At 41.0% G+C, this 15279-nt stretch overlaps 1 protein-coding gene across 1 annotated transcript in view; it reads right to left on the bottom strand.

Moving 5' to 3' along the window:
• Positions 1-15279, bottom strand: part of FOXK1 (forkhead box K1) — a 61251-nt gene that overhangs the window by 34729 nt on the left and 11243 nt on the right. Inside the window, exons 2-3 of the mRNA XM_018566797.1 lie at positions 4252-4440; positions 1772-1928 (exon numbers count right to left, since the gene is read on the bottom strand). Of these exons, the coding sequence (XP_018422299.1) occupies positions 1772-1928; positions 4252-4440 (346 nt within the window). The remainder of the gene's footprint in view (positions 1-1771; positions 1929-4251; positions 4441-15279) is intronic.

Here is a 15279-nt window from a genome sequence, read left to right on the forward strand (position 1 = left end):
CGGCGGAACTCCCGGAACGACGGAAGTCGGCGGAGAGGTGAGTACCGATCAAAAAATTTTACGATTAAATCGAGGAATTAAATCGTTAATTTCCGCAGCCCTAACAAAAATGTATCTTATTTATGTATGACTCGACTGTAGATCCCCAAATCATCTCTGAACTGGTGCCAACACTGTCCTTCCTTCTGGAGGGTGCCTACTTTTGTTCCCCATGGTCCTTGTGGGTGTTGAAAAGTAGCCACAGCTCCAAGCTCACTCCTGTGATGTACTACAATCTCACGTTTAGTTTACTGATATGTATGAGATTGTAGTCCATCACAGGAGTGATCTCGGAGCGGTGACTACTTTACAAGACACACAGGGACCATGGGGAACAAAAGTAGCCACCCTCTAGAAGAAGAACAGTGTCAGCACCAATTCAGAGATGGTTTGAGGATCTACAGTCGAGTCATACACAAATCAGATACATTTTTGTTTAATAGATAAAAGGTACTTGAGTGCATTTTTAAGATTAAACGCCTGAGTTTAGTGTCACTATAAGGAATATAAATTATACCCAGTATATACATTGAAAATAATAGAGTCAACAGCTGCTCTCATATTTCTATATTGTCAATGTACAATAGACATGTTTGGACAGACTGCGTTAGGATTGATAGACCTTAAGAAATATGGTTAAACAATCAAGACAGTTGACACTATCTTTAACAGCACAGATTGTAACCCATTTTCTTGCTACTGGATTACAAGTGAAAACATTGTAATATAATTGCACTAATCTTGACATGTATGAACAGTGTTAAATATACAGTTTGTAAATATATATATATATATATAGCAAGAGAGAACAGGAAGCCACCTCAGATCCACCTCTATCCTCCATAGCAGAAAAAGTGGATACAGGATTAACCTGTCATAAAAAAAAAAGGCAGCTTGTGGTAGTAGAATCCAATGTTTACCATCTCCAGCATTAACAACTGCATTAGCCACGAGCAGAGGAGGCAGCCTTTTCATCTCGACATAGGCCAGGAGAAACGAAAAAAGAGTGAGGTGCCCAGTCCTGCTGATGGGCTGATTGATGGCTAGCCAGCCAAAATACTATGCAATTGCTAAAACAGGTTTTCCTACGTATTTATGTACAGTATATGCATTATCCCCTTTTTTATTTCTGCATATAGTTAAAAGAAGAACTATGAGGTGAGTGTATTTCACTCAACCTCATAGTTCGAGCCGACGTGTGACAATGAAACGGTCACAGGTCGGCTCTATAGATCGGGAAGTGAGCAAACGCATACCGTCGCTCGTTCACTTTCCGATCATCTCCCTGCAGAGAGCCGTCACTCACCGTTGCACGCTGGGATTGCCCCCCAACCCCTCCCCCCCACGCTCTGATCCTCCAGCGCTGAGTGGAGAAACTGACGTGGTGGGCACAGCTGACTCTGCCTCTAGATGGGCAGATCCCGCTGTCACTCATGCAGCTGGGCGGATCCAGACATAATTGTCGGGATCCGTCCCAGCTGTGGCAATCTTGGTATATAGTGGCAATAGCTCGCTATATACAGAGCTTTGGGTCACGGGAGGATGTTAGAATATGTCCTCCTGTGACCCTTTAGCGAACTATGGGATTAAAAAGGTTACCCCATAGTTCTCTGTTAAGTTTGGTTTTACTTTAATTTGGTACTATGAATGTATTACTATAGGACCCATTGTAAACACTATGCATCAAGACATTTCTACATTTGTATCAAGCTGTAAAGTTAGTTTGGTGTACCTTGGGACATTCTCCTCCAGATGTCTCTGTGTGCTGTTCTGAAGCAGCCTTGGCTGCACACTCTGCTGCCAGCTTAAGTTCTGAAGCAATACTATGAATGAAGTGCAATCCTGAAGATCCAGCTCCTCGTGGGCTGGCAGGACAAGAGTTAGGAACACTAGAAGTGGAGAAACCAGATTAAGCCAAAAGAAAGATTGCAAATAACCAACCAATGTACTTAAGCTAACTTTCTGATTACATTTCATATCACGCATAAATGAAAAACTACAACTTTTTGGATCTTTTTTGTTTGAAGGTTTTATAGAATTAGTTGTGTAATATATTTATGCTAAAAGTAAACAAATGAATACGGACACATCAAGAACACTTCATTTGTAGAGCATACAGGACTTTCAAATAAGAAGGCTCAGCACAGTCTCATGCTTGTTGGCAGCCTGTGTACACCTGACTAAACAAGACAATCCCATCTCTTCTAGTAAAAAGGATAGAGTGTCCAACCTCAATCATTTAGCAGTCTTTATATTTTTATCTATCCTGCTCTTCAGGAAAATGTAACAGCCATAAATGCAGCTGTTTTATAGCGGTCAAATAAGAAGAAAGCTGTGCATCTTGCTTGGAGCCCGCCACCTGCTGGCTAACATTTGTAATTAAAAAAAAAACGAGTGATGTCAAATTTCACATTTATCTGATGAAGAAAAATTAATTTTTTAGCACTGAACAAAATAAAGGAGATAAACATTTGCTTGAGGAAGCGGTAGCGTGTACAAACATATCACAGACAAAACAAATGATAACCTAATGCATAGTAAACAAATGTCTTTTTTAAGCTTGATGTCACATTGAAAAAAAAAAAAAATGTAAAACCTAAAAAGCATATTTCAGAAAATAACATTCTTTTAATTCACTGCCTCCTGTATGTACTCCTGCTTTCACTGTATCAGTTTCACTTGTATGTGGTATCCGGGCACTAGTATCTGGTATCTAGTTATGAGTGTCTGCACAAACAGCTACAAAAGTATCTGGACTTTCTTTATGCAAAAACTGTAAAGAAACCCTAAATATAAAAACAAAGTTGTTGTTTTTTTCAACTATGTTCCAATTTAAGCCTTTATTATCCATTAACCCGAATTATCTCTGTTGTTGATCTACCTGCTCTTATTACATGTGTATTCAGGTCATTCTCATACTGTTCTTGTCAAAATTTATTTTCTGTTTTTGCTCATTTTGTTTATTAGTTTTTTGTTGCATAAGCCTTACAAAAAACGCATATGCAAAAAAGAGAGCATATTTTTAAAGCACTGAGTGTGACATTCACCAAACATTAACTAAAGGTAAATCAAATCACCTTAATATAAACACATGCACCAGGAAGATACACTTACAACAAATGTCACATTCACTAAAATAAAGACCTTACATTTTATACAGCTTCACCATGTTTTGTACCAGAAACATTGTTTTAGTGTAAAAGAAAAGAAAACAAATTGCAGAATAAAATTAGAACCTCTTTTTCTATTGTTTTTACTTATTTTTACCTTTAATATATACAGTGACTTCACTTTTGGAACACTATGGGGTCTATTATGAAGATTTTCAGACAACTTTAACCCAGGATTCACGCATTTTCCAATTTAATCCAATTATAAAAATGTATGAAACCTGGGTGAAAGTGGATGGATTATTGATAACAGATCCCAATATCAACAAAAAAAAACCCTTGTTTAACTATTTGTACTGTACAAAGTTATTGCTGAATTATTTGGCATATACTGTAGCTGAAATCTAAGAATGTATTTGGAGCTCAACTGGTTTCTGTCTAAGGAAAAAAAACATCCTGCCAGGCCCTCTTAGCACGCACACACATCTCAAACCACCCCCCCTTCTATGCACCATCAATGGCAGATCCCTGATTACCGTCCTCACATGTTCCCTTTAAATGTAAACAATTAAACAAACTTACACAAAGAGATTAAACTTGGATTTGCAAATCACAGGATTTAAAGGAGAAGTATTGGGAGAGTAAAATATACTCTTCCCAATACTTAGAGCCGGGTGGAACACTGCAGCTGTCACGCAACAGCTCTATACCGAGATCTGAGTGATCATGTAACTGCGGATGGTTCAGCTCACCGCTTATCTCTACAGAGAGTAGTGAGTGTCAGTCACCTCTCCCCACAGGGATTCCCCCACTCCCCTCTCACTGGTGGGTCAGACAGGGGAGGGGGCAGGCACGTCTGATTCTGGCTCTAAAGAGGCAGAGCCAGCTGTCAGTCCTTCCTACCTGAAGCTTGGCTCTGCGCTGTCAGCATATAGCAGGCTGTAGTCCAATATATGCCGAGTTTGAGTCACAGTACATTAGTAGAGATTCAATGATATGTGACAAGATTTATTTTCCTGTCATTTGGAGCCATTAGGAAGACATATGCAGAAAAAAAACTGCAACTGCTGTGAAGCATGTAGCAGAAAAGAGAACCCCTTACCTGATAGTTCCTGTAGGTGAAGGTAAAGGACTGATAAAGCTTGGCACATCAGGTTCGGGGATATGTATTTTTAAGGGTGAAATCTGCCGATATATAGGAGAAGGTGGCAAAGTGATATTCTCCTGCTTTTCCTGGTAAAGAATGGTAAATCGTATCTTTATAACAGTGCTTGGGAACCGAAATGTGCACCTGTCAAAAAACAAAAAGATGAATATTATTTTAATTCAGTTGTCATGATCTATTAACAGGCAGCAAGGAAATACATACAAGTGTTTCTGATTTTCAGTGCCTAGTTTAAAAGGCTTGTCCCTGTTTTCAAGACATAGAGCAATCCTACAGGTAAACTGCTTAATTCACAGTAGACATGCCAAAGGATCTGTAAATTCTATCATTTACCCCGATTTCCTACACAGTACATCCATTTCAATGGCACATGTAACTCCTCATTAACCAATATGTCTTCCTGTGCTCTCACTGTGTCTCCAGGCTTCTAAATGCACTACGTGTCACATATATACAGCAAGCTGACCCAGGTAGCAGCTAGCAGAGACATGTGTAAAGCACAGGAATTAATATCCAAAAATTCACTTTGCATTTCTGGAGTCCCGCTTTTAATGTACCATAAAATCCTCTTCTTCATGAGTCAATTGTTTGAGTGGATTATTAACCATATTTTCGAGTGTAGAACAATGTCACAGGTAATAAACAGTACTTAAAAACAATGCAGGACACTAAATATTTTGGACTGTAAATACACAGTGATCAGTGCTGCATGGAAGTTGCTGAGGTATGGTCAACACAGATTCAGTTTTTCTTCAGAAAAACTCAGAAAAAATGGCAACGGTAAACACTAACATGTACTGAATGTAAATTAGAAATTGTAATTTCTTTTCCAGAAATATGTCATGCTTAGCGAGTAAAAAACCCCATACTCTACTATACCTTTTTAGTGTTTTCCAAAATCAAAAGGTACCGTTACAGCAAATAGTGCAAAATGGATTATAAGTATGATGTTACCCAATGAGGGGAATTTATCAAAACTGGAGCAGACAAAATCTGGAGCAGCTGTGCATGGCAACCAATCAGCATCTACCTTTCATTTTAAAACCTTAACTAAACAGAGAAACTGATTGGTTGCCATGGGCAACTGCTCCCGATTCTTCTGCTCCAGGTTTTGATAAATTCCACCCAATGTGTTGTCGTGGAAAGTTATAAAAAATAATTACTGGTATGCCTAATTTAGTCGAAATCCAAAGAGTATCTTGGATAAGAACAAAGCTCCACCAATTACCACAGCCTCTAGTATAGTGTATGGATACTGGAAAAACCCACTAAGTCAGAGTCTCTAGCAGAGACAAAGACAAACTGCCTTTGGAAAGAAATGAGGCATCAGAAGAGTGCACTTATGAAAGTAAAAACTAAAGCATATTAAATCGTCTTTGTCACTGGGTTAAAAAGGACAAACTGCCTCAATTTTAAAGTGCAGGAACTGCAGCAGCCTCCCAAACCTTCATGCCATGGTCAAATCTCAAAGCGTCAGCACTTCCAAATAGGGCCAAAGTTTGCCCACCTCTGGTGCATTTCTATTGGCCACTAAGGATCCCCATCATAGTAATAATAAGCAGATATATTGAGAGCGCTACTACTGTTTAAAAATTCACTCACGTTTTTAGATGTCACTATATCTTCAGGTAATCATCCAATAGTAATCATATTGGATGATGCATTTGTGACTGGTGAGACTGGCGATACCCTCCCAAGGGGGGCGTCTGCCCGGAGTCCGTGGTGATCGGTAAAAGGTGACCTCCGTCTAAAATAGGTTTGACATTAAGTGGGTCTATGGAGAGTCGGCAGGTCTCAGCTGGCCAGGTTGAGCCTGAACGAATCCGTGGGAGAGCGGCGGGGGAGACCGCTGCTATGCCGTCTCTTAGGCCGCGGCTCGCTGTGTCTAGCTGTCAGTGAAAGGCAACGTAGAATGACAGTGTGACGTCAGTGAGGGGCAGTGGTCACTCCATGTAGTGCGCTTTTCCAGTTTTTGTATTGTGTTAGCCATCATAGTAATAGACAGTGATGGACCAATAGGTCCATTATTTGTGATGGCTGCAAGCTTCAAGATTACCCGGAAGGGTTGCGGCTTTGCCTGTCAGAAGGGTCTGGTATTTGGATGGGTGGGGTGGAAGGCTGCTGCAGGTACGTTCAGGTAGCACTAGTGGCCTGCACTTTATACTTGCAGCAGCCAAATACATTACACATGCAACAACTGAACTAAGCCCAAGTAAAGCTTGGCTAGATTTGTTCATTTCTAATACACCAAATAGTCTATCAGATATGTAGGTCTAAAAACCATCAGGACAGCAATGGCCTTTCTATAGTAAAGTTTTATCTTGCACAAGCAGATCACAAGGGCTTTAGGAAACAAGTCAATCCTGCTCCAGGTTTGTCTGCACATTGTAGCCAGGTGCTTGTCCAGCTTGTCGCTGTGAATTTAAATCAAATTATAATAATAGAACATAGATGATGGTAACAAATCCAAAATTGGAGCAAAAAACTTTTCCTGTGCTAAAAATGGGTACATACAGGAAGCCGAAAATGTCACACTATATAACTCTTACTCATAGGAGTGTATTTACAATGTACCCTGGGAAATGGCATGTACATTCATTAGAAGGAGCCTAGGAACATAGAAAGTACTAATTTCCCATGATTCTCAACTCCACCTAGTGGCAAGTCCTATTTTCCGGATTCACTTATTCTCGTGAATACTTATTTCCTGTGATCCTCAGCTCTATCTAGTAGCCATAATGCTTTATTTTCCTTAAGGAGAACTATGAGGTGAGTGCTTTTCACTCACCTCCTAGTTCTAGCCGACCTGTGACAATGAGACTGTCACAGGTCGGCTCAGTAGATCGGGAGGTGAGCGAACACATGCCGGCGTTCGCTCACTTCTCGATCCTGTCACGACTATCTGCCGTGACAGGGGAGGGGCTGGATTCCCCCAACCCCCGATCCGATCCTCCAGCGCTGACTGGCGGAACGGACGGGGGAGGGAGCGGGTACAGCTGGCTCTGCCTCTAGAAAGGCAGAGCCAGCTGTCACTCACGCAGCTGGGCGGATCTCGACATCGATGTCGGGATCCGCTCCGGCTGCGGCGTCCCAGTATACCACGAGCTGTAGCTCGCGGTATACTGAGCTTAGGGTGACGGGAGGATGCTAGTTTGTGTCCTCCCGTTACCCTAAGGAGAACTATGGGGGAAAGCCCTGACCCCATAGTTCTCCTTTAATGAATAATGTAATAAATACTAAAAAAAAAAAAATCCAAAACTATTCATATGTATTAAATCTCCAATAGAAATAAGACTAATAATAATGACCTAAAAAAAAAAAAACTTTGCACCTTTCACTATAAATCCCATCTCCACGCTGATATGAAGTCATCCTACAATCATTAAACGTTGTTTGTTTTTACCTACAATTACTGTTCTTCTAGTTCCTGGTTGAGTGAGGCACTAGTGATGTAGCCCAGGATTCACAGATGCATGCTGGGAAGGCTACATCACAAGTGCCTTCTGGGAAATCTCATGAGATGATGTGCACTGTCACATGTTCCAGGAGACAGACCCAGAATTACAGGAAGTAAAGGGAGTTAGCTTGAACGGCCTGTAGTGAAAATGGCCACTTTAGGGAGAAAAGGAATGTTTCTTTTATCTACTTATCCAAGTATATATGTGTGTAGATTGCTGGATTGCCATTACTAAACACTTCTATAAAGGCACCTTTGATGTAAATTTTAAGATAAGGGTGAAGTTCCTCCTAAAAAAGGCAAGCTAAAATGGTTTTAAGTCTAAACACACACACACACACACTTTTACAAATAAACATTTATTACATAAAGATTTCCCAGAGCACTAACTGTTGCCTAGAGACAAAAACAGCTCATCTGTTTGTTTTGAGGCACACTTTATCCGACTTGTCTTGGATTGGAAACCTACAAGACTTACATGGTTATTCACAAAAGGGTGAAGGGTTTGGAGAAGGCAGGAGAAGTGAACAATCTAGGACAGCATAGCCGATTTGGAAAAATTCTCCAATTCTATATTGGCCTAGATTGTTCACTGCTCCTGCCTTCTCCAAACTCTTTACCCTTTTGTGAATAACACTGTTAAAGTTCAGAAAACCCCTAATATTAAAGAGGACTTCTGAAGATTATATACAAAAAAAGTCTCAAATACAGATCAAAAAAAGTCAGAAATCATGCAGAAAACCTTGGTGCTGAAGCCACATCTCAAAATTATCTATTGTGACTACCAGAACAAAACTATGCCCCAAGTGTGTCAGGTTGTCCTTGGGTCAGTGGGCCATAGCCACTGCTCATTACGCTACTTAACTAAAGTTTGGAATGCCGTCATATGTCTTAACCCTTTCCCTGCCACCGACGTAAGGCATACGGGGGAACAAAACTGTCCCCAGACTGCCAGGCCAGTATGCCTTACCGGCATTTACCGTTCTGCTATAACCTCATAAACTTATATCAGAATGGTTCCCCCAAAGGTCTCCTTTAAATTAATAGCTGTTGGCCTCCCGAACCTCTGTGCAGAGCAAACACTGGAGTGATCATCAGTACTATGTGTCCCCAGTTATGAATGAACAGGAAGTGCCTCACATCACTTCCTGTTCATTCATGAATTTCTCAATGAGGAGAAGCACTCACTACGGGGGATTCTCCCCATTCAGAAACTGGTTGATTGTTGATAGTAAATATTTTACTATCAACAGACTTTGAATGAATGAGAAACTTCTGTACCGAGTGCTTTCAATTCATTTTGAACATGGGCTTCAGAAAAATAAATTGAGGACTATGTCCTCAAATTTCTTTTTCAAAAGGGAAATGTCAGGGGTCTGTTTAGACCCCAGATATTTCACTGTAGCTACCCCTTCTACCGGGCTTGTGCTTTCCAAAAATGCATGGTTTGGGGGGTATTTTACAAAAGCTAGCAATGCAGCAGTAGAAAAGCAAAACAATGGGAACAATTGCAAAAATGGTGTGGCCAGCTGAGGTGTAAAGTGTTCTTTAGTACAAGAAGACATAGATAAAATAGGGGGATGGGCAGCTATTTGGTGGATGAGGTTTATTACTAAAAGATATAAAGTTATGCACTTGGACACTAAAAATATGCATGTAACATATCTACAGATTGAGGAAAAATTAACCTCAGCATGCGCAGATAAAACTATGTTTTAGAAATAACACATCTGTTGTCTCTCAGTAGTGGATTATCTGCAATCAGCAAAGCTCATCTACTGCTGGTTAGAGAGCTCAGGCTGTGACTCCGCAGGGAGTGTGTCAGAGGTCTGCAGGGAGGCCACTGCTTCCACACAGACACAGCCTTAGAGGGCCTAGCTCATCTCATTACGAATTGACTGAGGGTGTGCCGGTAAACTGGAAGGTTTTACTTTTTATTATACTTGTATTCAATAACTGAACTTTATCTTGTGGTAGGTAGTATACCACTTTCTTTGCCATTAAATTAATTTAAAGCCTTGAACTTGAATAAAACCATTTACAACAGAGCAATATTATCATAGAATAAAATAAAAGTCTAATTCACAAAAATGCCTGAATGACATTACTAGCACAAACTAGGCAAAGGCAAACTAAGGCAAATGTATTCTCCCCAATATATTATCTCCTAGCTTTACATAATATACCCCTTCTTGCCTCTACTAGACCAACCTCAAATGACCCGAAATGTTGGCAGAAATTATCCACAGGAATGAGGTCATAAAGGTAGATCTAAACAAAGAAGAAAAGTCATCCATCAGAATAAAATATCTGAATAGAATATTCTACTCATACAGGAGGTAGTGACGGGTCACCTAAGTGACAATATGAAAACTGCACTTGACAGGGACATTATCAGGTCAGCAGAAATAGGAGGTTAGCATGAAGCCAGTGGTGGAAAGAGTAGGAAAACTCTCCACCAGATGACATGACTAGAAACCCTTGTAGAAGAATATCTTAATTTGCACAGGACTTGAGAAAGAGTCCTGTGCAAAGTGGTTGTTCATGATCCAAATGTCCTGAGAACAAGCATTAGATTGCAACTGGCAGTATGTGCAAGATAGCATAACGTGAAATATATGCCCTGGTCAACTGATCCTTCCCCTTCAGAGACTCGCCCAGCGGACAATACAAAAAGCCAACAGACAGACGAACGTTCACAGTGTAACCATAAATTAGGCAAATCATATCGCATTCATTTATTTCATACACTACAGCACTTAGCCATTGCAGAGCACAAGGGGCAGTTTGAGCAAAGTCACAAAGTGGTTAAAGTAGAACTGTAGTCCCCAATCAAATTTAATTCTAACTTTAATCCTGGTACCCAAGGTCTAGAGTAGTGGTTGCCAACTTACAAAGTATTGGGGGCTCTACTGGCACCCTAATGTCACTATGAAGCTGCACATATTATTTAGAACATGTAATGCTACAGAAGACTGTCAGAGACTGCAGACATACTAGAAGAAATGGGTAGACATTGTGGACATGCTATAGGTGTGGTGGAAATTGGATACATACGGGAGGAGATAGACTGAAGAAATGTTACACAAGACTGCACACCTATCACATTCCCTTAGTAATCAACACTCCCATTCCAGACTGACTACCAAGATCACCAAAGGGTCCCATGTAGCCCTCAGGCCACAAGTTGGACACCAGGGGTTAAGAGTATCTGAAAAAAAAAAAAGAAGGACTGTAGAGTGTGTCCCCTGCAATTCTCCCTTGTAAACTGTACCTTTGCTTATGGCCATGCGCTGACTCTCAGCATCTATGCAATGCTAAAAGAAGGAACTTACTATGCTCAAGTGACATTATTAGTCACTTTACTGGCATTGTACCAAGAACTCAGAGCTTGTTCATGTGACTCCTTTCAGGTCTATAGCCTTAGAGTGCAGATTCCTCTGGAAACTAATACCGGCATGAACATCTACCTAAACTGTCCGTGGATGCCTGAGAATTGACACAAACTGTGAAGACCCTGTCAGTGTTAGACATATTGCCGTCACCCAAGAAGGGTGAGGTGAGAACTAAAAGTGGGTGCAGTAGTGGACACTGTGGGTTGCTTGTTCATGGACTATTGCCACAATTAAATATGGGTTTGTTTGTTTTTTAATTTCTATGGGATAATTGCATTTCAACTTTAAAAGGGAAACCTTAGATATGCATGTGAAGGGGAACATCTTGATGTAAACAGCCTTACCACTATGTGATGTACTAAACACCATGCTTGTCTGGTTGAAACCTATAGTCTTTCTGTACACGCCAATAAGTGTGAAACCCCCACAGTGCTGCTCAAAGCCAATATTCATTTAGGCTGCTTAGATTTTTGCTGGATAGCAGAAGTTTTTTTTTCCTCCATGGCAAGCAAAATACTTTTTCACGCAAACTTATCATGTAAGTTAGTAATGCTGACTAGGGATGAGCCGAACACCCCCGTGTTCGGTTCCAATTCGAACATGGAAAAAGTTCTAATTCAAACTTAGAACTCAATGCAAGTCTATGGGGGTAGCAAGTCATTTTGAAGCCTTATATGCAATTAATTGGCCATAAAAAGTGTATGGGTATCCGGGTACTGCCCTGGGGGACATGTATCAATGAAAAAAACACTTTAAAAAAAATACAATTTTTAAAAGGAGCAGTGATTTAACATCACTTAAAATGAAACATTAAAAATGAAAAATTCCTTTATATATGGTGCCTGGGGCAGTCACACACAGTATGCCCACACACACACACACAGTATGCCCAATCATGGCTCTATATTTGTACTGAGCCCTGATTGGCACAGTCTTGCACCTGACCTGCGGTCAGGTGAAGGACTGTAGCCAATTACCGTTTCGGACGGCGCAGTGCAACAGACTGCGGACATCCCGTAATGTTCGGCGAACGCTAGAACAGGCTATGTTCGAGTCGAATCTATGTGCAACTCGAACATGCAGCCCATCCCTAATGCTGACATTATGCTGATTTATGTGAAGTGTGAATTTTAATGGTAAATCTCCATTCCAATTATATGAGGACAGAGTTGGCCCAAACAATTTGGATACACAAACCACATCCTATATTTAATACTGTATATACCCTTACAAATGTTTTTCAAATTGATAATAACATTTGAATAGGATCTGCTCTTTCCTAGAGATAGTGTACCTAGTTTTTTCAGATTACTTTTTAATCAGATTACTTTTTAGAAAACACACAAAAATAATCATTCTGTACGCACATGTACAGGTTTACAAACTGAAAATATACAAAACACATATTACAATAAGATTTGATCAAACAAGTTCTTCCACTTTATCAAACCATTTTAGTCACATTTCATCGTAATATTTTAGCTGTATTGATCATAAACGCTGACCGTACCTGACCAAAAACAATCAAAAAGTTATGATGGGGGGGAGGGAATAAAAAAAAAAAAGAGAAAGAAGAAAACCTTATGGTTAAAATGTAAGCTTGATTAGACATTAAGAGCACAGGCTCGGTATCTGAATGTAAAGTGTATGGAAACCCAAAAAAATAATATTACTTATTTGCTTTTGGGCTTGGTCTGGTAAATATACAACTCATTTATATCTGTTCAATAAATGCAAAAAAACCTGTTAATCCTTGCCAAAAAAAGACAGTGACCTCAACTTCCTGAGCATCTTGCAGTGTTATCAGATATGCCCAGTTCAGCTCTGCAAACTACAGAACTCCTACCACCTATGTGTATTGAGGAGAGGTGGAGGTGTACTGTACCACACTTCTTGCCCTAGGGTGACAACACTGCTCTTCTACAGATACAATACAGTGAGTAAACGTTGTCACTCTAGGACAGGAAGTGTATTACATAGGTATGTTCAGATACCAATTAACGTACTCGGTACAAGTACAGATACTTTTTCAGCTCCAAGACTAGACTAGCTGTGTCTGTGACAGCCAGCACCCCCACATGCCATAGCGGCCCTGACCGTGCCCCCCTGTTCCAGGGCCCCATTGCGGCCGCCTGGGTCGCTATGGCAATTGTTACACCACTGTCTGTAGCCCTACGTACTATATGTCACTTTAAACATATTTTTAAAATATATTTCAAGTAGAATGCCAGCTAAAATCGGAACTCTATAAAAGCTATGGACAATGTTGAGTATCCACAGACAACATTCCAGGGGTGCATGCATGACATGTTTGGTATTTACAGTATATACTAAATGCAACCTTTTATACATTTACCAAACAACGCAGATTTTAATATGTGTGTGAAAAATTAAAACATTGCTCTGGATGCAAAGTGGTTTAACAACAGGTGTTTTTTTTTCAGATTTGGATAAAGCCAGTCAGCACCGGAGAAATGGAGAGGGGAGGAGAGGCATCCCTGTGGGGAGCGATGGCTGACGGTTCAGGTGCAGTCCAGTGCATTCCCATGCGTTTGCATGCGTTCCAGACCAGAGAAAAAAATCAGACTAGCAGTATTTTTTTGTCTGGACCCGAATGGACTGCCGATGTGAACAGAGCGCAGAAATACCACAGGGATACTTTTTTGGGGTCGGGAAAAAAGATTGTTCTGGTCTGGACATGGTTTGAACAAGCCCTTCAACTGAAACTGTATAAAAGGCCATATAGAGCTGGGAAAGGGAGGGAATGATTGAACTATTCAGCTGAGTAATTGGAGCTTCACCTATTAAAGTATATGTGTACATTTTTATAAAACCCCCTTAGCTATTATTACAAAATAGGAGTTTAGATGCAGCGGGGTTTCTGTTGCCATGACTATATGCCTCATAGAGATGAATAGGAGGCACACCTACACTTTTAGCTCTATAAAGACGTTTTTTTTCCCCAGTAAAACAATCAAATGTAACCATGAAAACATGTGAAAGGGATCGCTGGGCTCATTCGTTTGATAGAAATGATAACTACAAGGGGCTTAAGTTGCAGGTAATTGCAGTTTTGTCCTAAGTAGTGTTAAGGGGGTAGGTGTAGTAGTGAGAACAAGATGGCAGTATGCAGGCATGGTGGTGGGAGTGTGTGTGTGTGTGTGTGTGTGGGGGTGCAGACATTGGGTGTAAATGGGGGAGCAGTGGTGAGGGGGGTGTGGTGCAGAAGTGGAGATGAGAATGGAGGAATGCAAGCACAGGTACAGTAGTAAGGTGCAGGGTACAGGTACAGTGATGGAAGGAGTCAGGTTCAGGCATGCAGGGTGCTAAGAGAAACAGAGACTGCAGGTGTGGTGGGTGCTGAACGGACAGGAGGTGGAGGCGTACAATGGGTGGTGAAAGGAAGCTACGGACATGGTGGGTGGTCAGAAAAGATGGGCTGCAGGTATGGTGGGTGCTGAGAGAAGGGGTGCAGGTGTGATGGGTGATGAGAAAGGTTGGCTGGTTGACACTGCAGTGTGCAGGGGGTGCTCTGAGGAGCAGCTAGGTCAGGCTGGTCAGTGTAGTGAAGTGTTTGTGCTTTCGGAGATAGTGGCGAGTTCCCCATGCTGGGAATGTGAGTGTTCAGGGAGTTGAGAGGGTGGGGAGCGTCCAGTGCGGGGAATGTGAGTGTTCAGGGAGTTCGGAGAGGGTGGGGAGCGTCCAGTGCGGGGAATGTGAGTGTTCAGGGAGGTCGGAGAGGGTGGGGAGCGGGCAGTGCGGGGAATGTAAATGTTCAGGGAGTTGAGAGGGTGAGGAATGGCCAGTGCGGGGAACGTGAGTATTCAGGGAGTTCGGAGAGGGTGGGGAGTGCCCCATGCAGGGAATGTGAATGTTTAGGGAGTTGTTGGGAGTCTGAACAACAGAGGGAGGCTTAGTGGAGTAGAAGTGCTATGATCCCCAGCTGTGCTGTATAGACCCCTGATATTTCCCAAAGAAAAGTTAAAAAAAAGAAAAATAGAAAAAATAAATTTAAAAAACAGTAAAAAAATAAAAATCAGCCCTTCCAATTATAAAAAAAAAAAAAAAAAAAAAAAAAAAAAAAAAAAAAAAAAGAAAGGGAAAAAAAAAAAA

The sequence above is a fragment of the Nanorana parkeri genome, unplaced genomic scaffold (assembly GCF_000935625.1).
Source record: "Nanorana parkeri isolate BGI_ZX_2015 unplaced genomic scaffold, ASM93562v1 scaffold975, whole genome shotgun sequence".
Taxonomy (NCBI): Eukaryota; Metazoa; Chordata; class Amphibia; order Anura; family Dicroglossidae; genus Nanorana; species Nanorana parkeri.